The sequence below is a fragment of the Citrus sinensis genome, chromosome 7 (assembly GCF_022201045.2).
Source record: "Citrus sinensis cultivar Valencia sweet orange chromosome 7, DVS_A1.0, whole genome shotgun sequence".
NCBI lineage: Eukaryota > Viridiplantae > Streptophyta > Magnoliopsida > Sapindales > Rutaceae > Citrus > Citrus sinensis.
In genome coordinates, this window is record NC_068562.1 from 9,124,035 (window position 1) to 9,148,589 (window position 24,555).

Consider the following 24,555-nt stretch of genomic DNA (forward strand, 5'->3'; position numbering starts at 1 on the left):
ATGACGATAGTTATGATGAAAGATTTTATAAACATTTTGGGGATCTCGTAAATTAAGCTCATGTTTCCCTAGTTAGATTCTGCAAGCTTAAGTTTCGCATGCAGAAGTTTAGGATACTCCTAAGCCTTGCTGGTTTTGGAGAGTATTCTTCTATTCTTGGCGGATGGATATGTTTGGCTGTACAAAATGGGGTCCAAGATTAGATGTCGATATCCAAACAAGTAGAGACAGACAGTACAATTTGCCTCGGATAATATTTTCTGCCAATTCGTTAACTACTTTCAGGCTAGTAAATTGTAAGTTGGAGCAGCCTTCTGATACTTTAAGCTTATATGTTCTCAAAAGGCTAACTCTAGTCAAAGTCCGTCTAACTGATCAGGTGGTTCAAAAGCATACCAGTGAATGCCCTTTGCTTGAAGAATTGTCTTTTCACTCCTGTCGAGGTTTGAAATGCTTTTGCATCTTTAAACCTCTCAAACTCAAGGTTTTGTGCATTCAAGTATCCTGGGAAGATGAAGATGATATTGAAAGTATTAAAATTGGTGTTCGAAGTCTTAAAAAATTTTAGGCTTGTGTTTGAGAATCGGCGAATGGGTTCGTGTGTGATTGACATGGCTGGGCGTCCACATTTGAATGATTTGGAACTGATTGGTGACATTTTTGAGGACCAAGAGTTCCATAAATTTATTTCAAATTCTCCCTTGCTCGAGACACTGAACGTGGAGTACGGTCGTGGCCTTGATAAGGTCATGATTTCAAGTAATCTACTTAAGGAGTTATTGATTACACATTGTGCCAATTTGAAGGCAATTGACATTAATACTCTAAATTTACTTTGTTTTTTTTTTTTTTTTTTTTTCACTCACTTGTATAATCCAGTTCCTTTGTCTTCAATAAATGCTCCATCTCATGGAGAGTTGTTTTTTTTTTCACTCATATGGACCTGCTTGCGATAATAATTGTAGCCCTGTTGTTGATAGATTGTAGGCAATAAGAATCAGAATATTGGCTCTTGTGTATCGGGACAAAGCTACTGCAAACAAACAAATATAGCAAATCATAAAATTAAATTAGTTTGTCAAGGAAGCTCATATAGTACTACATTCCACAGACATGTCACGAACACTTACAATACTAGATCATTTCTCTATACATCAAGTGGAATTAGAAGGCGTAGATGAGTTGTTACGTTGCAGCTAGAAATTAGCTTTGCAAATAAAGTAGTTAGTTATATTTGATTATCTAGTACTATAAATACCCTCTTGTACATAAATCTCGTTAATTAAGTTAAACAAATAAAATTCAGTTTACACAACTTATTTTTCTCAGTAAACAAACAATTGGTTGAAATTTGATTACAAAGTGATATTAGTCGAATCAACTAGGGATGACAATGGAGAGGATAGGGAAGGGGACCAACATCTTCGTACTAATCTCCGATATTTTGCATATATCGTCGTCTCCTCCTCGTTCCTGTCAAAATTGCTTGAGGGGAGGGAATAAGGATCTCTGAATAATAATAGAGCATCCTTGAGTGTCGTCAATTATCGAATAATTTGTAAGTTTTTAATTTTCAAACTTGATTTAATCATATTAAATTAAAATTTTACTTAAAGTTTGGCAACATATCTTATATTAATATTAATCGATTACAAAAGTCACACTAAATCATCAAAATAATTATCTTTGTCAATCTTCATAATCTTATAACAAGAAGAAAAGGAAATTACTTTTAATAATGAAATAAAAGAAATGGCTATATATAGATACTTAAAATTAATGAGATGAGAATGCGACATGCTACTAGACTATGATGAGATGGGGACAAGATAGGTGCTGGCTGCGGCATGAATAAGTTGGAAAGGATGAGTGAAACTGTGAGAGAGTGGCTTAGGAGTTAATTTGTGGATTGTGAACTTATGGGGTTGTGGGCATTGAGATATTTAATATTTTACAATTTAAATATTATTATTTATTCACCAATATTTCTACAAAAAAATAAAAATAAAAATTGGGAAATGAAAAAATGGGGAGAGGATAAGGATTTTACGTCATCCCCATCCCTTGAATTAGGAAATTTGATAAAAAAAAAAAAGACTTTATCCTTTCTCTAAATAAGAAATTAAGTATAAAATTAATCTTCAAATAATCTCCACAAGGGACTCTTGGCATCCCTAGAATCAACCCATTTCGTCACTTGAGAAATATTGCATTGAAACGAACCTCGACATTATATGTCGTTCGAGGCTCGGACCATAGTTTTTCGGTTCCGCAGCCGGCCGACGAGAAATGTTTCAGGTGGCCATCGTCGATCAAATTGAATTGATGAAGGACACTGATAATTTCGCGCATAAATTTTGTTTATATTGAGAGAGGGAATGGATAATAGCATGCAAATCCTGACACTTGCTTTAAATGTAATTAATAAATACATTTAAATTATACTAATTTGAAAGAAAGGGGCCTATGTGATAACAATGAACAAATAATTCTTTATTTAAGAAATATAAAAAGAGATTTGGGATACAATGTTATTACTCATTTGGGATTTAGGTTTGAAGTATAACACGTGTTATCAATTTGTACGTGAACATGCTTCATTAGCGAGATTTCGTTGTAGGATTTTCACTAATATATATATATATATATATTAATACAGCTTTTAACTAAAGTAATAACAGTAAGTTGCACTTGCACACAGCCCTCTCCTTCGTCAAAAATTAGAAGTTCTTCAAAATTTTTAATCAGTCCTTTAATTTGCAAAAATTACTCCATTACCTGATTTGCGTGGGTTGACTGCTAATCAGTCACTCAATTTTGCAAAATTTATTGAAATCGAGGTGGTATTACTAATTTAATTTATATTTTGATTAACCAGGCCGTAAATTCACATTTCGATCAATCGATTAACCAGGCCGTAAATTCACATTTTGAATTACAGTAAATATCTCTAGGCGCAAATTTGTGAGCCAATACTAGACAGATTTCTAAGCTGCATTATAATAAGCATGTATATAAAATTTATTATAATATATTTGTAGATCGTAGCAATTTGAAATTAAAATCTGGCGTGGCAGGGCTCCGTGCCTAAGAGCAAATAAATTTGAAGTTTCTGGGCTTCCACCGTGCCAGGGGTTGTCAAAATTGCAGGTGCAAGAACAAATTTTTAATCAAAATTGTTCTTCAAGAGGACCTGAACCGTCGTGGACCGAAAAATGCAGAAGCTTAATATACCATTCCAAGGCAATATTCAGTTTAACAAGTATACTACATTAACAATTTTGATTAAAAATATAATAATAACACTGTCGAGCTAAAAAAAAACAAAAACACCTAAATAATCCTATTGTTGAGGAAGAAGTGCCATCTCAATTTCTTGGAGTGTTTTTCCTTTAGTTTCCATGACATTCCTCTTAACATAGATGACTGCCAAAAAACAAAAGGAACCAAAAATCGTATAGAGGATTAGTGGCCCGAGTTGCTCCAACAGCCGCAAAAACAATAGACCAACGAAAAAATTTATCACCTGTCACAAACAGCAGTGAATCACTGAAATGATATAATGCACAGTGCAAGCATTGCATCGAATTAACCAAGAAAAAAATTTCCTGAGCTTGTTTTAAAGCAAATTGAAATGGTTCAATTTTAAATCATCTGTGAATATACCAATATACGGAAAGCAGGTTCTCCTCAACAAATTAGATTAAACTTTATCCTAAATCATTAGCTGGTTAGTCTATCAGCCAAACCAGCCATCACCAAAATGCTAATTAAGGGAAAGAAATATCTGTCTACGTAATCGTAACAGAAGAACTGCAGAAGCAATTACCCAATGCACAGCCATGCAAACTGCCATTGCCTTTGCTCTAATTCGATTGGGAAATATTTCTGATAGGAGGAGACTAGGTACTGGACCGGCACCAAGGGAAAATGTCAAGACAAACCTGCAATAAAAGTTTAAATTTTAAAATCATGCCATTATATTACCAATAAAATGGGTCCAGCTATGGTGCAACTGTGGTACCATACCACAGTTGCATCTAGCCATTGGATCCAGCTATAGTGCATGTGTGCAGTTGGATCCAATGGATAGGTGCAGCTGTGGTATGGTACCACAGTTGCACCATAGTTTTGTCCCAATAAAATACTCAACTTCCCTTACAATCCTTTATATTATTAATGTCATTAACCAAATAAATAAGCTACCTGCACGGCCTACCTCATTTTGACTCCTACACATCACATAATGGAATAAACACATTTTTAAGACACTGATCATTTTCTTACAGAAAGTTTAGTCAAGAAATTCTTTTCAAAAAAAAAAAAAAGTTTAGTCAAGAAATTCACACCATAAATGCTTCTTGTCACAATAAAAAATGTTTTCAAGTAGCTATCAGCAAAATGTCAATTACTTAGCCGTTATATTATTCAATAGGTATTTCAAAAAAAGCATAACATACATTTCTTTCTTTTAATCTATTTGCATTACTGCCCCTCCAGTTTGTCAGGGATTAACTTACAGCAGCATGCCTCCAAGAGATAGTGACAATGCTCCAGAGCTTGATACAAAGGAAGTCGCAGCAATTGCTTGAACACCCATTGCGATTGCCTGAACCAGAAGTGCATAAAGCAAATATCAAACAAATTATGATAGTAGTCTACATGATGCAAAATCTGAGTTATGAGGCCTCTAAATACAACAGTGTATGATGTTGTTGCACCAATTGCATATCAAGAAGAGAATCAACAAATTCTTGAACCAACTTTGCAATGCTTTTAACATAATCAAGCATAGGCTTTTCAGGAATGAGTAAATTTTGCAGTTACCAATCAGTGGCAATCAAAGTACTATATAACACAGTCATCACCTGCTGTAGACTTCCAGAGTATAGACTACTCTATACTCTGAAAAGTGTAACACCTAAATATGTTGATGGTTACATGGTTATTACTTGTAGACGCAATGCTGAAATCTCAACAATCAAATACAGATACATGCATGTTCAAGAGATTTGCCAACATAATTTTAGTTCAAAATAATGTCATTCACAAGATAAGAAAGTTCATTGCTGTTTATCAAAAAATTCTTTACCATGCCCAAAAAACTTCCAAGAAGAAGCACCCTTCTACCGAGCTTGTCCATCAAAATCATTGCAATAATCGACCCTAACAAACCACAGACAATACTGGTTAAGATAAAAATTTAACAACATTCACAAAGTTAAAACACTTGGGAGTATAACAATGTGCACCTGATAAATTTGCAATTCCCACACATATGTTTCCAGAGTCTGAAGGAACACCGGCATTTTTAAAGACAGTTGATGAGAAATAGAATACAGCATTTATGCCAGATAACTGTTGTAAAGCAAAAAGGGTAGATCCAATGAAAACCACTGCATATAGAGAAGTAAAATAGTAATCTTTTAGAAGGAAACATATTGGTACAATGACTAATGAAATTTGAAACAAATTAACATTTTTACCTCCAAAGTTGCGAGGAGAGATCAACTCTGAGAACTTCACTGCATCTGCCTCATCTCCTCTCTCTGACTTTGACAGTTCGGCCATTGAGTACTTTACATGTAATCCTCCGAAAAGCCTCTCTAATTCAGCTTCAGCTTCAGCGCCTCTTCCTCTCTGAAGCCAAAACCCATAAATTAATGTCTAGTCTATCAAATTACTTCAAACAGTTAGGTGCAACATTCTCTGATGAATAAAACAAGGAGCACAAATAAACTGCCAATGTCGTCTGTTGAATAGAGGAGCCAAAGCATTTTTGGATGGGTAAGCACGATTTTGTATAGCAGGTTGAGTTTCAAAAGAAAGGATGCAGGAAATCATGTAAGAAGTCCGGAAAAATCTCATCACATGATCAATAAAAACTCCATTGACAACAGGAATTTATGCATGGCTGTTCTTGGATTGTATTTCAGGACAAACACAAGTTATAGGAAAATGGTGGGAAAAAAAAAATGCTAGAATGCAGTCTAAACAATGACTTCCCTCATCATTGATGTAAATAAATTCCAGTCCCTTGAGAGACTATTACTGTTAATGTTCTAGCCCTTCAAGGAAACACATCAAAAAAAATTTATTTGTTAAAAGCATTACCAATGGTTGGTTATGAATTTATTTATAATCCTCAATCCCAGTAGCTATAGCATAGATGGAGCCCCTAAGAGTTCACAGAGATTTCCAATTCAGACCAGAGTCCAAACAAAGTACAATATCTCCTATCAATTGCATATCATCCCACAAAAATTAGAAGATAAACTGTATAGTCAGTTTAAATTCAAAACTAGATCACTATTCTGGTCTAACATGGATCATCTACACTCATATAAAAAAGTCATTGTTATACTTGGTTAACGCATAGATATATTTCAGGTAATATTCCTCTGCCAGTAATTTCAGAGTCAACTGTAACCGTATATAATTCCCAAATTTAATCTCTTTTTCAAGTAACAAACAACTTTATTTCAGCCTTCCTGCTGAAATATACTAAAAAAGCATTAAGCTTAGCTGACACCTCACATGTAGCCATAAAAAGGAAAAGCCAAATCCAAACAATAGAAGTAAAAGCATGCATATTATTAAAAGCATGAATGATACACAAATGAATAGATGACCTTGAAAAGCCAATGAGGACTCTCTGCACAAAACTCCATAAAAAGAGCAAGGAATGCAGCAGGAATAGTAGCTACCCAAAAACAAATTCGCCACCTGAGGACAGCATGAAGTTATTACATATAGAATTCACAGCTGGACCATCTGAGCACTAAAAATGAGTAAATAAGATATAAGTGTTCCTAGACTACATACGCAAAATACTTCAAATAAGTCTTTAAACAAATTGAAACAACTTAAAGGTCAAACATCTTGTTCGAAGACTACCATAGCTTCAATAACGTTTTTCTTACCAACCCAAAATTTCCTTAGCTGGGAGTCCAACAAATAACGCCACCAAAATTCCAAGACATGCTGCGATCTGGGTAGAGCTGCCATAAGCACCCCTTACATAAGCTGGTGAAACCTACTTAAGGACGAAGAACAGTTAATTCCCATGGAAAAAATAAGAACAACAAAAAATAATAACTCCTGCAGTGGAACCAAGTATAGGTGACTGCGAATCAAGGCAAGTGAACATAACTATCAACTCCCATACCTCTGACACATAGAGAGCTGCAACAGCAGGCCCAATACCCATTCCAGTCCCAACAAATAACCTTCCAAGAAGCATTCCCCAGAGATTTTTCGTTATAGCACTGCAAGATTATATTTAAGTACTTCTATAAGCCTTATATAGTTTCAATCAGTACAAGATAAAAGTGTTTGATCTGACTTGTGAATAAAACAGCATTATTGGCAGGAAGCTTTCATGGTATCAATTTAGAAGACTTCAAGTATAATACAAAAAAAGCCAACCCTAGTGATTCTCCTAAGCATCTTAATTATAAAATAATAATTAAAAAAAAAAAAAACAGGACAGAGAAATCGACCCTAAGATCAGATGCAAATTTCACATTAAGTTGTTCCTCCAAAAACCAAATGACTTGAGCATAACCAAATTACCAATAATTACTTTGATAGGAGAATATGACTGAATTGAAAAAATAAACTAATATATGTAACACCCTTTCACACTGAATTTTTGCAGACATTATATATGTATGGATCAATATCAGCCATTCAATTCCAAGATCTGTGAAAAGTGATAGATATCCCTTAGTTTGGAATAAAATAAAACTGTTTGCACAAATTTTCATCTCGTAAACTAAAAAAGCAGCATTTTCTGTCATTACAGAAAGGAACATGATAGATGCCCGAAACACAAGCAGATGGCAACATAAAAATGCAATTTATATTTTAGTTACCTCATTGAAGCCCCAATTATCATTGGTAAAGCGCACAGCTGGAATGCCCTGCGCCGTCCAATACCATCTGCAATCCAACCACTGAACATAGATCCTACAAAGGCCCCCCCTAAACATGTACTCACCACCAGACCTTCACTTGACGATAACCAACATGTTAGAGTAATTCTTCGAAGAGAGAAGTAAAGCAAAAAGGAAATCCTAAGACAATACCTTCAGCCATGGTACTCCCACTAAAGCCAAGATCTAAAGAAATGCTTTCTAACGTCTCATTAACTACTCTGCAATACACAGACAAAAACAAAGAGAATAAATCGATTTCCTATCTCTTTTTCATATACAATAATTGAAGAATCAGAAAGGATTATGAGTTTCATTGGGACACACCCTAGATGATAACCAAATAAGAATGAAGATATAATTGCAACAAGTACATGCGGCAAAGACCGGCTCCAGGGAGGGTTTCCAATATCTTTGCCCAAACCATTTGGCATCCGTACTACAAGCCACATAAAGAATCACTCCAATTGTTAGCCACATAACTATTTGTGTAACAAATGGGAAAATTATATTTTGGTAGTTTGCTTTTGCAAGAATAATGCTGTTCCTGCCATGGAATTGTATATACTGCCCATCAAGACTAGCTGAGCTAAACAACTCTTGAAATTTATGACAACAACTATCATTTTATTTCAAAATGGCAGATAAAAGATCAGACAAGTCTTATAAAAAAGAAAGGAGTTATGCACACTGCTTTATTACTCAACAGCGACACAGATACAAGAACATGTAGAACAAAGAAAAAAAATTCTCAGATTCTGCAACTTGCCTATTTTAATATCATTAACTACTTCTTGTATCCTTAACACCCTTATCAAGTGAAAGTGCAACATTGAAAGAAATTGATAAAACTGAATGCTTTTAAGTCTCATATTTAGCTAATTGTGCAGTCAATGAAATCCCTTCCTAATTAGAATACCTCGCAAAAGCTCGATTACAGAAAGTCAATCACTACCCACATAACAGAACTTAAATATAGATAAAATTCCAAAATGAATAAAAAAATGCAATTGGTTACTATACAAATTAAAATTACCTGTGGTTTCTTCTTTTCCATACTCATCGTCAACATCTTTCGATGATGCACGCTTATACATCCAGGACACATCGCCATGACGCCCACGCATCCCGAAATGATTAAAATTTCCCTTCAAGTTTACAAAGTAATCAGCAGCCAACTGCAACAACCATCAGATCAAACCATTTAACGAATATCCTTACATTTTTAAATTCAACATTGTACTCAATCATATAACTAAAGCTCAAAAAAAAAAAAAAGGAAGAAGTTGCATTGACAGATTAGAGTACAAAGCCAACTGACTAAAGAAATTGTCTTATTTATTTCATATTATTTTATTTCAAGATCGGAAGTCTTGAATGAAAATTTTGAGCCAGAAGGATCTAAATACTCAAATTAAAAAAAGAAAAAGAAAAATCAAAGCTCACGTGTACCTGCATCAATAGAGAAATGGAAAACACACTAGATATTAAGCACAAAAGCAATAATGTTTAGCTCTAATCAAGATTTATAAATTAAAAAAAAAAAAAAAGAGAGAATTGACGCGACCAATAAACATTTCTTTTTATAACTGTAAACAAGAACTGAGCTTCTTCACGGCACCGACTCAGAGGATCAGCAACAAACACAGAATCATTTGATTCATCAAATTACGTATAAAAGCTCTTAAGATTATTATATCAAAATCCAACCACAATGTAGATTTTCACCAACACGTCAGCGTTTTTGCAGGATCAGCCGCAAACAGAGACTCTCAACATTTTGTCTCAAAACACACAAAAACGAAACTGAAGCTTCAAAAACGACACTGCTCGGCAGGATCAGGAAACAAACAAAGAGGCTCACCATTTTGTAAGCGTCAAAAAATAAAACAATGAAAATTGAAAATTCATGCATTCGTCTCTAAGCATTCGTTTTTTTTAAAAAAAAATCAGATTTCATACGTGAACAATAATAACTATGAATGATGTTAAATAAATAAGTAGAGAATGATGAGTGAAATTCAGTACTTGTTTTTCAGGTGAGTGGAAATGCGAAACGAAGAGAATGGACTCTGAACAAGAAAGGCGAGCGACAGAAGAGAGGAGGCTATAATGCGCCGATGGTGTAAAGTGTCCGATGAAATATGGTGTCAGTCTCAGGCTTTTAAACTGAAGAAAAGGAAATCAAAGCGAGGATTTCGGAACCGTTATTATTATTATTATTTTTGTCTTAAACTTTTTTTATTATTTAAAGAAAATGTAAAGACGGGGGAGTGAGGTTGTGGTTGACGCTATCGTGCGCGCCAGGCGTTCACTCGTTTTTCAATTACTGGTTTTTTAGAAAGGAAGCAAAGGTCTGGAGCTAGGAGACGAACACCTGGAGCTTGTTAGGAGCAAGATCTCGTCGTTTGTGGGATATGGGATGTTTATTGTCTGTCCAGTTGTCTATGGACACGTGGATATGGTGCAGTGCAAAAACTTATCCGATGTGTTAATTAGCGAATATTGGGATCTGTTGAAAAGAGCTAGTTGTTACGGTCCGCCCAATTCGCTAGCCCAATTGCCCATAATTTCGGGCTAGAGAGCCAACACAAGGCCAAGAGTGCTAGCTTGGCCCAATTCCAGAACATTCTAGGCAACTCTAGCACATGAGCTTGTAAATACTCTAGAATTCTCCATAGAATTCCAGCACATGTAAATATCTAGAATTCTAGGAACATGGTAGAATTCTCTAGAATCTCTAGAGCTTGGCAAGCCTCCCCTATAAATATGGGATGGCATTAGGCATTTGTATCCAACAAACACTACAACAAGCATTGTAATCTCTCTTTGTGCAATACAAGTTTCTTCTTTGGCTCAATTGCTCTCTTCTCTATTCCGAGAAGCTCTAGGCTTACTTAGCAACATTCGGCAAAGTTGTCTAAGTGCCGCACGGGTTAGCTGCGCAACATACTCATCCCGTGACAAGTGGTATCAGAGCTAAGGTTTGCACACACGCAAGTTAGCTCACGAAGCAATGGCCAACCCTTCGAACGTAGCACAAGAGGGTGTTGTTGGTGTGGATGTTCCACCGGAACCAAGCCGCGGCCGAGAGGGAGAACGCGCCCAAGGCAAGACTCGCGGCAAGTCCAAGGCCCCATCCGTGGATGCGTTGGAGCCTCGTGTAACCACTCTCGAAATCGCATTGTCCGCCGCTCAAGATAGCCTCGAGGGATTGGAGGAACGAGTGGACGGTCTCGAGGGGGAATACGCCGAGTTCACGGTGGCAACCAAAGCTCTCATCCAAGAGCAAGTGAACACTCTCCGAGGTGAGTTTCGTTCTTTTCATGATGAGTTGCTAAAACTTCGTAGTTTTGTTCAGGACGAACTACGCGCTGTCCGTGCGGAAGTGGGTGAAGTCCGCTCGGATTGGGCATGGCACAAGCGCACACTCTCCTCAAGTCCAGCTTCCGCAAACTCGAGTGATGCGCGCCGCATTGACGTGCCAAAGCCTGACACTTACGATGGCACACGCAATGCCACAGTCGTGGATAATTTCCTCTTTGGGCTCGATCAATACTTCGATGCCATGGGTGTCCGAGATGAGGCATCGAAAGTGGGCACTGCACCCACCTATCTTCGAGGCGCTGCACAACTATGGTGGCGTCGCAAGCATGGCGAGATGGGCAAGGGCATTTGCACCATCGACACTTGGGCTGACTTCAAGCAAGAACTCCGAAAGCAGTTCGCCCCAAGCAATGCGGAGAAGAAAGCGCGAGCGCGCTTACGTCGCCTCAAGCAATCGGGTAGCATTCGGGACTACATCAACGAGTTTACTACCCTTATGTTGGAGATAAGCGACATGTCCGACAAAGATTCACTCTTCTACTTCCAAGATGGCCTCAAGGATTGGGCCAAGACCGAGCTTGATAGGCGTGGTGTTCAAACACTTGACGACGCCATCGCCATTGCGGAGTCGCTCACCGAATACTCCGCCCAGCTCAAGGACAAGAGGTCTAGCTATGACCAAGGTGGGGGAGAGAGCCATGAGGACAACAACCGCAATTGCAAGGAATGGAGCAAGAAAAAGCCTCCAAGCGGCAAGGACGGGCAAAGTAAGTCCGAGAAGCCACCCAAGCCTCGAAGCCCATGCTTCATTTGCAATGGCCCTCATTGGGTACGCGACTGCCCGGAGAAAAAGTCGTTGAATGCCCTCGTAACACAACTCAAGGGCCAATGCACACCAACTACGGAAGAACCCCAACACAACTTGGGTTCGTTCCAACGCCTTAGCACACTCGTGAGCCAACCGCCAGAACCCACAAGGAAAGGGCTCATGTTCGTAAGTGTGCTCATCAATGGCCGAACCGTTCGTGCGCTCCTTGACACCGGAGCAACGCACAACTTCATCTCCGAAGAAGAGGCTAAATGTCTAGGCCTCAAGGTAACGCAGCACGGAGGCACCATCAAGGCTGTAAACTCACCCGCCAAGCCATTTGCGGGAACCACACGAGGCGTACACGTTACGCTTGGGACATGGAATGGGAAGCTCGACTTCTCGATTGTGCCGATGGATGACTTCGCAATGATCCTTGGCATGGAATTCTTCGACAAGGTACATGCCTTCCCACTTCCAGCAACAAACTCCCTTAGCATCTTCGATGGGAATAAGGCATGCGTGGTACCGGTCGAGCGCGCACAACCCACAAAAAAGGCGCTCTCAGTCATGCAGTGCAGACGAGGATTCAAGAAGAATCCAGACCACTTGGTCTCCATCCGGCAACACCACAAGGGAGAGGATTCCGAAAGCCCTCCAAGCCAAGTCCCACAACAAGTACGAGCCGTCCATGACAAAGGCAAGGACGCTATGCCTCCGAAGCTCCCACCGAGACGAGTGGCTGAGCAACGCACAAAGCCATCCGAGCATAAGGGGTTGCGGAAACACAAGAGGGGACGCCGCAACACCAACCGAAAGAAGGAAACAACCACAAGCGGAGCAAGTGGCGGAACCTCCCCAAGAGTGAAGCACACGAAGACTAACGACAAATCACGGAACAAGTCCCCCAAGGAGCAAGGACGAGATCGCGACGAGGACGCCGCGAGCTTAGGTGGGGGAGGATGTTACGGTCCGCCCAATTCGCTAGCCCAATTGCCCATAATTTCGGGCTAGAGAGCCAACACAAGGCCAAGAGTGCTAGCTTGGCCCAATTCCAGAACATTCTAGGCAACTCTAGCACATGAGCTTGTAAATACTCTAGAATTCTCCATAGAATTCCAGCACATGTAAATATCTAGAATTCTAGGAACATGGTAGAATTCTCTAGAATCTCTAGAGCTTGGCAAGCCTCCCCTATAAATATGGGATGGCATTAGGCATTTGTATCCAACAAACACTACAACAAGCATTGTAATCTCTCTTTGTGCAATACAAGTTTCTTCTTTGGCTCAATTGCTCTCTTCTCTATTCCGAGAAGCTCTAGGCTTACTTAGCAACATTCGGCAAAGTTGTCTAAGTGCCGCACGGGTTAGCTGCGCAACATACTCATCCCGTGACATAGTGCTGTTCATCTAGTTGGTTTTTTTTTTTAAAAAAAAATTCCTAAATTATTTTCTATTCTTTCGCACCCACTCTTTTAGTTCTCTTTTTTTCTTTTTCTTTTTTTTTCCTCCATCTTCTGGTTGCATTGTAACGTTACTTGAAAATTTGACAATATTTGAATGTATTATTAGCTAATAGCATAGTATTTAGAGGAATGTGGAAAATCGACCGACAATTAATGCTTCGACCTCGGAGAGTCCAAGTTCATATGTTAATAAAACATTGATTGAATGACACACGTTTAGTCAAATTTAGGAGAAGCTCGTGATTTGACCTAATTTGATTAGCAAGGTCTTTGCCTTGCATCACTAACGCACGACACGTCACCTACCAAAGAATTTGCAGGATCACTGTGAGGAAATTTGTTGTTCCATGAAAATTAAACTTACTTGATTAAGTAGTGATTAAAAGAGACGATAAGCAAGCAACATCTATTTCAAACAGCATTCAATTAAAGCTATCATCTATTTTTTCACGTTTATCATCATATGTTTTGCTTGTCATCAAACAGGTCCACATTCAATAGAACAAAGACTAAAAAAAGAATTCGTCTGTAAAAGCACAAGAATAATTATCAAGCTATAGAAACATAGAAAGGGTTGTCACAATAACATTTTTGCTGTACAAACAAATTCCTCTCAAATACAATACAGATGTAGGTTTTGACAGGGAATTGCTCTCTGATGCCAAAACACTTTTGCACCAAACAGACATCAAATGATTGTGTTGAGGGAAAATTTTTGAACCACCCACCAATCATGTTTTACTGAGCGAACCGTGAACTATACTGTATGCCTTAAATCAAATATCTAACTGAAAAAAAAATACCACAAATCTGATTAGACTTGTCAGGTGTTACCCATCGATGAACCCATTACTTGGATCTGTCAACAAACGCAGGAAGGTATCACAATAGATGAAATAGGCATGAAGCCATTACATATGGAGTATTATCATTCATGAATTGAAAGTTGGCAAAATTACCTTATTCACAAGCAAGTTCACTTGCTCTCTGTACATTTCCTTCAAGTCCATAATATCAGCACGGAGTTCCTCCAGCTAAACATAAGCAAATCATATTAGATGTCAGGATAATGGATGCAACAAGACTTCTATACTATGTCCTCTATCAATCAAGAAATACCGTAACCCTTCAAACTGCAAAAATGTATTTACCTCCTCATCACGTTCTCCCATTAGCTCCAATGCAGCTGAGTGCCTCCTTCTTAATGCATCTAGCTCTGCCTGTATGCCAGGTAGAATGGCAGCTTCTGCTCGCAACTTTTCACACTGACAAACAAAAAACATTTCAAACTCACCGCTTTCTGAACATAAAAATGTGAATGCTAATATATAGCAACTCTATTGAGATCCTTAAAATGAAAACAACTTGAACATGCACCTGTGCTGTCATTTTGACTAACTCCTCGGCAAGAGAGTCCCGGATAGACTCCATTGATGCCTGATGTGAAGTATAAACAATGGTCAATTAAAGCTTTATAAAAATAAAAGAAATGCACATTGTATAGCATTTATACCCTACTAATGTCACAAGAGGGCACTGCTCTGTGGAACTATAATGTCAAATTCCAAATGCCATGCAGACATTACCAAATAATATTTAAATGGGTGTTCAAAATGCAAGCTATACCAATCGAGACATATATGAAGCCAGCTCCCCCTCTTTCTGACGGAGAATGGATTCAAAAGCACTAGGTGTCATGCTCTTCACATAGTATGGGCTCATAGTTGGCTCTACGGTATTTTTTCTATCAGATAAACTGTCAGATGAGTCCAATGATGCTTGCAGAAAATGACTTTCCTCCATGCTGCCAAGGCTGCTAGCACTTGAGAGCTTCCGAGATAGGCTACCTGTACAAAGAACAAAATGAATAGGAGGTACAAAATATTTACCAAGTACTTCATAAAAGCAAAGCATCATACCATTCTCAAAAGCTGAGGTGTGCCTTGCTATAGGAGTCTTTTCAGATACAGCAGCAGATTCAGCAGAAGCTCTCCTTTCCAAATCTACCCGAGCAGTCTTCTCCCTTTCTATTTCCTGGCAAGGATCAAGAACTTTAGTGGACTTGTATAACATTAACATGAAGTGAATGATTTCAAGACGATGAAGCTTTTCTACTCAAATCAGCACTACCCGTGCAGCTTTGAAATGTTTCAAATATGAATTAAAGTCATCATTTAGGTGTCTTTCTCACTGTGAGAATTAAATATCATTCGCCAGAAGAAAATTCAATGGTTAAAGAAACAGCAGCCAAATCTATAAAGACATATTCCAACAGAACCGTTGATGTTTACCGAATGCTTACATCAGATGCATTTAGTAAAGCATATTGCTTCAAGAAAACCTAGACCAAAACCTAAAAGCCAAAATATTATGAATCTTAGCAAAGATTGATGGAGAAAGGAAACTGAAGAAAAGAAGGAGAAGTTCCACTTAAAAACACACACACATAACATAAATAACAAAAGCATCACCTGCTGAAGAAGTTCCCTGTGCATAAGTGCTTCTTGTAACTCTTGCTTATGTTTCCGCCTCAGTTCCTTGATTTCTTCTTCAAGCTGGTTTGCACGCCCTTCTTGAGTGTCAGCTTCCTCCTTTGCTGCAAGGTACTCTTGCCTATTCTCAGCAGCTCTTTGTCTCTCCTTTTCAAGGGACTTGGTTAGCTGTGTCTGTTCTGCTCGCAGGCATGAAATCTGGAGTACATTATTGGCATAAGCTAACATTCATAAAATGTGCTCCATTACCAACATAAACAATCCATGGAAAGCAAAAGAAACCTGTGCTTCAAGAACATTAATCCTAGATAAAGTTTGTGACAAGCGCTCATTGACAGAACGTTCTCTTTCTTCAGATGCTGCAGCTTTGGCCTCGGCTTCCTGGGAATTTAATTTCAATAATTAGAAACCAGAGATGTGTAAAAGCCTCATTTACTATATTCTGCACAGGAATAATGTCAGAGACACCTGGAGTCGCAAGTTCAGAGACCTCTCCACAGCAGCCCAAGCTTCTGCCCTCCGGGCAGTTGTTTCCTGTAACCAATTGAGCAAAGAGACAATACAGAAAACTCACATGTAAACCAAATGATCATCATTTGAGGGGCAGGGAGATTTTCATAATGCATGAGGAATCAATTCACCTGTATGGCTTCAATCTGTCTTAACAGAGGCCTTGTCGATTCAGGTACTTGAGTAACCAACTCCTCACACCGGCGCTCACTTGCCTACACAAAAATGCAGCAAAAAATAAATTGTAAGCATACAGAAAACACTGAATAAATAACAATAAGAATGTCACAAGAAATCCAATGCACCTGATAACGTCTTTGAAGATCTTCAATGTCTCTACGAAGCATGTCTTCCCTAAAAACTGCCTGCAGAATCAGAAGGCAACAACATGTAAACTCAAAACATCATCTTGAAGGTTAGCCAGATTCAAACCCACAATTTCAATGAACAGAGCAAAAACCTGCTGCTCCGTTCTACTTAGAGTTTGCCTTAATTCTTCAAGTGCTTGAACTAGCATAGTTTCACGTTCCCCAGCCTCTCTAAGACGACTCTCTAGTTCAGCTCTTGCTTCATTGTTGGCACGTGCCTCAGCTAATTCTTCAGCCTCCTTGGCTGCAGCCAAAGCATTTGTGTAGTAGTCTTTTTGCTCTCCAAGTTCGACTTGGTGTTTTTCAATCGTTTCTTGGAGCAACTTCTCCGTAGCTGTTTTGTCCCTCTTGATGCTCTCCACTTTATTCTCTTCAACCTAGGAGGACAAAGATAATCCAAATCTTCAACAAAATATTGTGGTTCATCAAAACAAAATTCAGAAGTGTTATTTAGTCAACAAAAGACGCCTACAAAGTTCATTTATGCAGTAATAAAAAAAGTCCCTTCGCCCCAATACTTCAGAAATCTCATTTCCTCCCAAGTGCGACAGAATTAATTTTTAAACTAATTACAATTAATCTGACTTTAAAAAATTAGGTTACATAAAAACTAATTCCCAAGTACAAATAGACTGAGTTTAATTAAACCCAAAAACATCACAAGACATCAAAAACTGTGGAGATCAGAAGTAAACTAGATTTTGCCGTTATATGCCAAAACATCGATATTATCTTTATTTATATGAAGACCCAAAAAAAAATAGCAGCTCAGTCTAATGTACCGGCTAACTCTACAATTAAAAAGAATGCTTTGAGAATCCAATTACCTGAAGTTTGGTAACCAAACCTTTCTTCTCCTCTTCAAGCTCTCTAATCTAGTTCTCATGAAAAGGGGAATAAAAGAAAAAAAAAAGTCTATTGATTAGAAAGAGCAGCTAAGATAAAGTCCTTGGAAAACCAAACAATCTGTAAAACTGCAAGTGTACCTGAGCCCGTAATTTCCGGATTTGAGCTTCTTGAGCAGCCTGCTTTTTTGAAAGCTCTTCACCTGCAATGACAGATAAATGTTAAAAAAGGGCCCAATCACATTAATATAGGCTGATGTCAATCAAATATGTAAAATCCAAATACAGTGCATCTACCAGGCAGAAAAAGCTAAAGATAGGGAAAGGAATGGTTGAATCACTTTCCGTAGTTTTAAAAATTCTGATTTTTCACAATTTACCCAAAAAAAAGGAAAAAAGTGAAGTTTTTCTCCAAATTCCCATGATTAAAATGGCCACCCTTTTCTTTTGAATTTGAATTCAACGTTATATTTCAAAACTCAAAGATTTTCAGTTTCTAGGCTTATCCATTTCCCTTAACTTGACTCATTGGTGTTGAAATGACACTTTACTCATTGGTGTTAAAATGACATCATAATAACAACCAAGGGAATTTTTATCATTGTTTGGAATATTGGCGTAAAAATGAAAATTAGTACACAGCACAAGAGCAGATTCAAGATAAAGCAATAAAATTTTCTCAAACAAGAAGCAGACTGTAGAGAACAAAGCATCAAATATGTATGTAGAGTTTACAAAGCTCCACCTTCAGCCATAACTTGATTAATTATTTCATCCTTTTCCTTTAAAAGAGCAGCTGCGTCACTTTTTTTGTTCTGCTCTCTACGAAGTGTATCCCTTTCCTTTGTTAGAGCATATACCTGCAATCATTCCAGCCGGAAGGCAACTAGAAATTAACTGTTGCAATGACTTAAACCAGAAAATGAGTTAAGAAGAAAACAATATATTATCTCGCCAGTAAAGGCTATCTACTGACAAAAAATCACATTCTTTTAGATAATTTTAAATGTATTAACATTATCTATGTCTCAACTAACATTATCAACTACATTAATCATCATTTTTCTGCTCATTTTAAATATATCAAAACTATGCTGGAAATTGCACACTAACTAATGCAGCAGTCAAACCTTTGACATACTAAAGACAGAATCATGGGATGAAAACAGAAAGATAAGCATGACATGCTATCAGAGGGGCATATGAATATGATTCTTCTTCCAATAAGATTCAGACTGTTAGTTTAAAACTGTAACTGAAAAGGAAAATGAAGAGAATTTAATCCAACAACTCACAAGTTAGGACTCCCATCTGAAAACAGTCTACTGGCGTTAAGTGATGTTCCTAACCTATCACAGACATGGAATCAATGTAGAGATGGGCATGGAACCCCCCCCCCCCCCCCCCGAAAACAGGAAAAAAAAGGGTTTGGAACAAAAAGCATACCTTTCTTTCAAGAGTTGCAACCCTTTGATGGTATTCCTCCCGCAAAGTTTCAAGCTCTGCATCATTGGTTTTTCTCTGATCCAAAACTTCAAGCTATTAAAATATATGCTTTTTCTTTTTCTAAAGGCAATGATTAGGAGAGAAAGGAGGTAGAGATACAATTCATTTTGTCTTACTTATACATCTTCAGAGCACTCATGAAGGAAAAATCAATACTACTTTGTTGGCAAAAGTAAAACGCAATAATACAGATATGACCTTCATACCTACTCAGAGCAAAATGAAATCAGCAATAACCTCACATACCTTCAAATCTTCAATCACAGCTTTTAGGTGCTCATTTTCATTCATCATTTTAGCAATCTCATCTGCTTTTGCCTAAGAGGAACGTCAAAATAATTGAATCACATGAACTGCTGAAATTAAATGAAAAAGGGACGAATATTGCAATATAAATTGCTTAACAAGACATCAGTAAGTTATCATGTTTCTACTTTCAAAGTAAGGACGAGCAGGATCCAACATGCAAGTCACTTTTCCCAAATAACAAAATTATGAACATTAAGTACCTGTGCTTGCCTTGCAGCACCTTGCAGTGCAGTTTCCATCATTTTCATTTCCCTCTTCAGTTTCTCCAGTTCACACACAGAATCTGCTGAGACAGACACATTTGCTTCTGAGCTCAAGCGCTGTTCTTCACTGACAATCCCACTATCATTGGCTTGCTGTTCCACTTCAACTGCTTTATCTTTTTCACCATGTTCAGGAGAAACTGGTGCAGAAACTATCTCTGAAGCTGCCGTTGGAGAAGACACACTTGGTGACAATAATTCACGAACTCTCTCAGTCTCCTCAGCACTGACAGATTGGGAATCAGAGGATTCAGCCCCAACTTCAGCTTGGATGGTAGTAGATACCTCAGCTTGAAATGGAGAACCAGTCTCTATCATCTCTTCTGCTTGACTCTTCTCTTCATAGTTACTTTCTTCTTTCTTCCCTTCATCCTTGCTTTGACATGCATTAGCAACATTATCCGATTCATCACGTAAACTGCTACTAATCTCAATTTGGTCTGCTTCAAAAGGTCCTGACTTGGCTTCCCCTGACTCAGTTTCTTCAGAAGTTCCCAGGTCCGAGGTCACTTTCTGTTGCTGATTGTCAACAGGTTCTGAAGAATCAATGTTTTGAATAGCAGACTCAGAAGGATCATTAGGCACTATGTTTGATTCAGAGTCAACTTTACCATGCTCTGACACCACAAAATCTAAGTTCTCAGCAGTATCTGGGTGCTCATCATCTTTCTCTGTCTTTGGTGATGCCTTTTGTTTGTCAGCATAGACTTCCCCAGTGGCAGAATGCACTGATCTTTCAGTTTCAACTCCAACTTTTTCTTCAGGTTTGGATTGTTGCTGTGGAGTTTGAGGCTTCCCTGATGATTCAGTGGGACTACTTCCTTCACTTTTATGGCCCATAAAGGACATAACAGGCCATAATCCTGAATGTAGCAGAGACATTAATACACAATGTGTCTAAAATTTGGATTCTGAACTATCACAAAAGAATAAAAGACATGCTTTTGACTCTTGAAGGCTTTAAACTGATCCAATATCAGAAAGAACAAATATAATATAATGAAAAACAAAGAAACTCTCCAGCATGTCCATCATAAATTCTATACTTAAATAAGCTTGACCAAGAACATTGTTGAACTCATTTTTTATCCACATTAACAAAATGGCACAAATTAACCCTCATGAAGTTTACACCCAAATTTGAAGGCTGATCCTAACAGAAAATTCCAAGCAAACAAAAGTAAATCAAAAATCAAATTAATAGTGCAACAACAAAAAATACGAACAACAAAATTAAACTACCTTCATTGCTGCTGCTGGTCTCAGGCTTTGCAGACTTCTCAGCCTTCTCATCAAACCCAAGGGCAGTATCAAAATTCTTTTCGATATTCTTCACACTCTCGCTGAACTTGTTCACCGCCCCAGCAAGATCTGGGAAATTCCCCAAGGACACTTTCCCACTAAACCACGCCATCCCCGAGCTACAACACAGAGCTTAAATCCACTGATCCAAAAGCACAGCATCCAAAAATCTGCCATTTAAACACACAATTCAGAACTCGACAGACAAATTAACCAATCATTGAGAAAAATCTACGATTCAGAATGTGCTAACTCTAACACGTTAATCATATACGATAATCTTGATTAACCAAAATGAAGCACTCACATTTGTAATTAGCACGTGGAGATAAAACCTATATACTTGGAGATCCAAATTGAATAAAAAGAGAAAAGAATAAAAATTAAATTAAATTAAATTATAAATCTTGCACAATGCAAATCCTAAAAAACGATGAAGTCTTTATTCGAGTTCATTTTATTTTCGTACCGTTAAAGAGATTGGAGATGACGATGAATGCTATGAGATTGAAACCGAAAGCCGAATCATCACTCTCTTTTGTTTTCACCTCTTAAGCTGTTGATGAATAATGATATCGACGTATCAGATTTGAGCTTAATAAACTTTTGTTGAGAGAGAGAAACGAATGAACGATCAACGATCTTTAAATTAGTATCGGTTTGGAGAAAGGTTCGGGTTGAGGGATCGATCTGATTATTTTCACTGTGAATTTTCATGGGGCTTGCTGACAAGTGAGACGTCGTCGTCTTGATAACTCTTTTTAATATTTTGTTTTATTCAATTTACAAATATAATAAATTTTTAAATCAATAAATACCAAATTAATGTAATAAAATTGAAATAAGTGCATTTCGAATAAGAATTCCAACCATTTCTAGGTTCAGCCTGCCGTACCACTTCTTTTTTGTCTTTTGTGACAAATTTTCATGTAACCCCTTTCACTCTTTCTTATTTAAACTTTACTTTATAAATATTAAGTTAATTTCAACTGCATCCATGTGAACATTACTGAAATGCCCATGCCAACCAATGGTGACCGGATTTCAACTGGCGGTGACGGGAAACTTGAGTTAGACACTTCTGGCCTAGCTGAGTCCAACGGTGGCGGTGGTGACGTCCCACGCGCGGTGATGGCGCCGGATCGAACTCCCAAAACCGTGAATCCTTCAATAGCCGATCAATGGCAAATCGACTCCCCCGGTGGCTGTGATTGGTCGAAAAATACAGAGAGAATCATGGGAAACAAAACCCAAGTGGTGGCGTCACCGGAAACAGGAGAAATCGCGACGAATTGAAGCGGTGATTCTGCAGTTTTTCATGGCTTCAATCGACAGCTTTCTGAACGCTTTCTGACGACAAGGATGGCATGGAGATGATCGGCGTCACATGATCTTCCGATCAGTACCAACCTTGGCCGATGAAGTGGCTGGAAATGGAAATAGCATCCGGGTCGGGTTTGTGGGTTCGACATGGGCATTTCGGTTCACAAATGGGGTATTGTGATATAAGTGCAATATATAATAAGAATTTGTAAATAATAAATAGTATAAGGTGCTAACTAAAATGTTCATATGAATGAAGTGGATATTAGCTTAATATTTGTGAATCAAAATTTAAATAAAAATGAGTAAAAAGGGTTTATATGAAAATTTACAACACTACAGCCACAAAAGACAAAGGATGTGGCACAGTACCACTGTGGTACCGCAGGCGGATCCCCATTTCTATCCCCATTGAGAGGGCATTTAGATATTAGATATGTTAACATAAAGTAAAAAGTAATTTTATTAATAGTGAGGGAAAGACCTCCTTCCACCTTTAGGTAAAGGCTGACATTCAGACTGTACTGTAGTAAGATTATTCAGGAAAGTCTTGACTGATTTTTTATTGTAAATATCAATAGTGTTTTGATGGTAATATATTAAAAAAAGTAAAAAATAATTTTATTAAGTTATAAAATTAAAATAAAATACAATAATATTGTTTGAAAAGTCTAATATATTTAATATTATTGTATTTGGGTGACTCCCCTTCAATTGATCAAATGTGAAGTGCTTGTTTGAGAGATAAAAAAGGGAACACGATTGGACATGTCTTCGCACAAATCGTGCTCTCATCGACATTGGGGGCAGGAGAAAGCCTCCTCAAGATATGTTTGAATGGAGCACGTGGCTGACTTTCTCGAGTTATAAAGAAGCGAGCAGGTGCATTTGGTAAGTGTGCTCACACAAGGATCCTGCAAGGAGAACCTTAAACTAAGTCAACTTAGAGACTCAATCAAGAGTTAACTGGCTGATCTAGTTCGAGGAATCAAAACACGACCCTGATCCACTAAAGGCTATTCTCTCAATCTAGTAATAAGAGTCTTGGACCTCTATAAAAGTCCCTGAAAATTCAAAACTAGCTAAGTATATCTATCTCTTTCTACCACAAAACTCTATCACTCTTAACTTCTCTAAAATTCTTCAAAGCTTTCTTATTCTAGATTTCCATTAAAGGTTTTTTTTTTTTTTGTCTAAAAGTAGTTATAAGCAAGCCGCATGAGTTGCGGCACAAGTTTTTCCAAAAAGTTCATTTATTTGACTTGAGCATTGGAAGGTTCAAGTTGGAAAAATATTAGGCATTTCCTTAATTGTTTTATGTGAGCATAAGTAATTTTGCCAAAATGTGCAAGGTCGCTAGTGTCTGCTTGAAGTGAGCAGCTGCAACTCAGAATGTTATCCAACTAAAACAAATTTAAGTGTTATCGTTGGCATCTAGTCGCTCCGTAACATGATCAGACTTTTGCATCAATAGTGTTAATTATGCTACATATCTATAATAATAAAGCGTTACGTGACACATCACTTTGTATATGTAGTTTATGTCGATGTAAATATGCTTTAATCTTAATATCAATCATCATATCTCCAATAATTATTTTTTCCTCCTAACATAAACAACCTTCATTATAATTTCCAATATTTTATTATTAATACTAACTATATAAATGGCTTGTTTGTGATTATTTTTTAGAACCTTAAAATTAATTTTGAAAAATTAAAAGGTAAATATTTTTAAAAGTCACTTTCAGTAAAATTATCTAATCCTACAACAAAATTTGAAAATGAGGAAAAAAATAATTTTTCAAAATCTAATTATGAGAATCAATTATATACTTAATACAATTCTATATATATAGTATAGATTCAGACTTAAGCATGATTTTTAAATTAATTTTTTCCTTAGTTTTGCCCAAATATACAAATAACTTATATTCAATTTTGGAGAAAACAAACATGTAAGGATATGTGAATAATTGAAATGGTTTATTATCTTGTGAAAAAACAAATGATCTCTTACTTTGATTAAAATCATGTGGAATTTAGCTCATTAGGTGAGTTGTTGCTGGGAAGCAAAGTATAAAGGCATCTTACCGT

General features: G+C 37.4%; 2 protein-coding genes across 4 annotated transcripts; both read right to left on the bottom strand.

Moving 5' to 3' along the window:
* Nucleotides 1–3,204: 3,204 nt before the first annotated feature.
* LOC102618273 (probable plastidic glucose transporter 3) lies at nucleotides 3,205–10,310 on the bottom strand. 3 transcript variants are annotated; one of them, XM_025094867.2, is made up of 14 exons: nucleotides 9,966–10,310; nucleotides 8,974–9,115; nucleotides 8,265–8,376; nucleotides 8,091–8,158; nucleotides 7,878–8,010; nucleotides 7,169–7,268; nucleotides 6,924–7,036; nucleotides 6,633–6,726; nucleotides 5,487–5,640; nucleotides 5,253–5,396; nucleotides 5,093–5,166; nucleotides 4,521–4,609; nucleotides 3,830–3,944; nucleotides 3,205–3,426 (listed from the first exon to the last, which is right to left on the bottom strand). In XM_025094867.2, the coding sequence occupies exons 2-14, from the start codon at nucleotides 9,062–9,064 to the stop codon at nucleotides 3,334–3,336; spliced, it is 1,380 nt and encodes a 459-aa protein (XP_024950635.2). In that variant the 5' UTR covers nucleotides 9,065–9,115; nucleotides 9,966–10,310; the 3' UTR covers nucleotides 3,205–3,333. The 3 variants fall into 3 exon arrangements, with proteins under 3 accessions (XP_024950635.2, XP_006465626.2, XP_052299942.1); XM_006465563.3 differs by having other exon boundaries at nucleotides 3,205–3,526; nucleotides 9,966–10,309; XM_052443982.1 differs by lacking the exons at nucleotides 8,265–8,376; nucleotides 9,966–10,310 and having other exon boundaries at nucleotides 3,205–3,526.
* Nucleotides 10,311–14,061: 3,751 nt separating this feature from the next.
* LOC102617992 (golgin candidate 5) lies at nucleotides 14,062–21,868 on the bottom strand. The gene is made up of 20 exons (XM_006465562.4): nucleotides 21,605–21,868; nucleotides 21,076–21,305; nucleotides 19,771–20,696; nucleotides 19,508–19,579; nucleotides 19,202–19,276; nucleotides 18,501–18,615; nucleotides 17,897–17,958; nucleotides 17,738–17,785; nucleotides 17,003–17,287; nucleotides 16,848–16,907; nucleotides 16,674–16,757; nucleotides 16,501–16,566; nucleotides 16,315–16,413; nucleotides 16,012–16,230; nucleotides 15,460–15,574; nucleotides 15,167–15,387; nucleotides 14,918–14,977; nucleotides 14,692–14,805; nucleotides 14,500–14,574; nucleotides 14,062–14,399 (listed from the first exon to the last, which is right to left on the bottom strand). Exons 2-20 carry the CDS (start codon nucleotides 21,245–21,247, stop codon nucleotides 14,364–14,366), a joined length of 2,904 nt encoding a protein of 967 aa, XP_006465625.2. The 5' UTR covers nucleotides 21,248–21,305; nucleotides 21,605–21,868; the 3' UTR covers nucleotides 14,062–14,363.
* Between the last annotated feature and the right edge of the window lie 2,687 nt (nucleotides 21,869–24,555).

Coding starts and splice junctions, on each gene's coding strand:
- LOC102618273 (XM_006465563.3), bottom strand. CDS start 9,064: ATGCGTGGGCGTCATGGCGATGTGTCCTGGATGTATAAGCGTGCATCA. Junction 8,011..8,090: donor TGGGAGTACCATGGCTGAAG/GTATTGTCTTAG, acceptor CGTCAAGTGAAG/GTCTGGTGGTGAGTACATGT. Junction 6,727..6,923: donor GCTAAGGAAATTTTGGGTTG/GTAAGAAAAACG, acceptor TGCTGTCCTCAG/GTGGCGAATTTGTTTTTGGG.
- LOC102617992 (XM_006465562.4), bottom strand. CDS start 21,247: ATGGCGTGGTTTAGTGGGAAAGTGTCCTTGGGGAATTTCCCAGATCTT. Junction 16,567..16,673: donor GACAGATTGAAGCCATACAG/GTGAATTGATTC, acceptor AATTGGTTACAG/GAAACAACTGCCCGGAGGGC. Junction 14,806..14,917: donor TAGTCAAAATGACAGCACAG/GTGCATGTTCAA, acceptor TTTGTTTGTCAG/TGTGAAAAGTTGCGAGCAGA.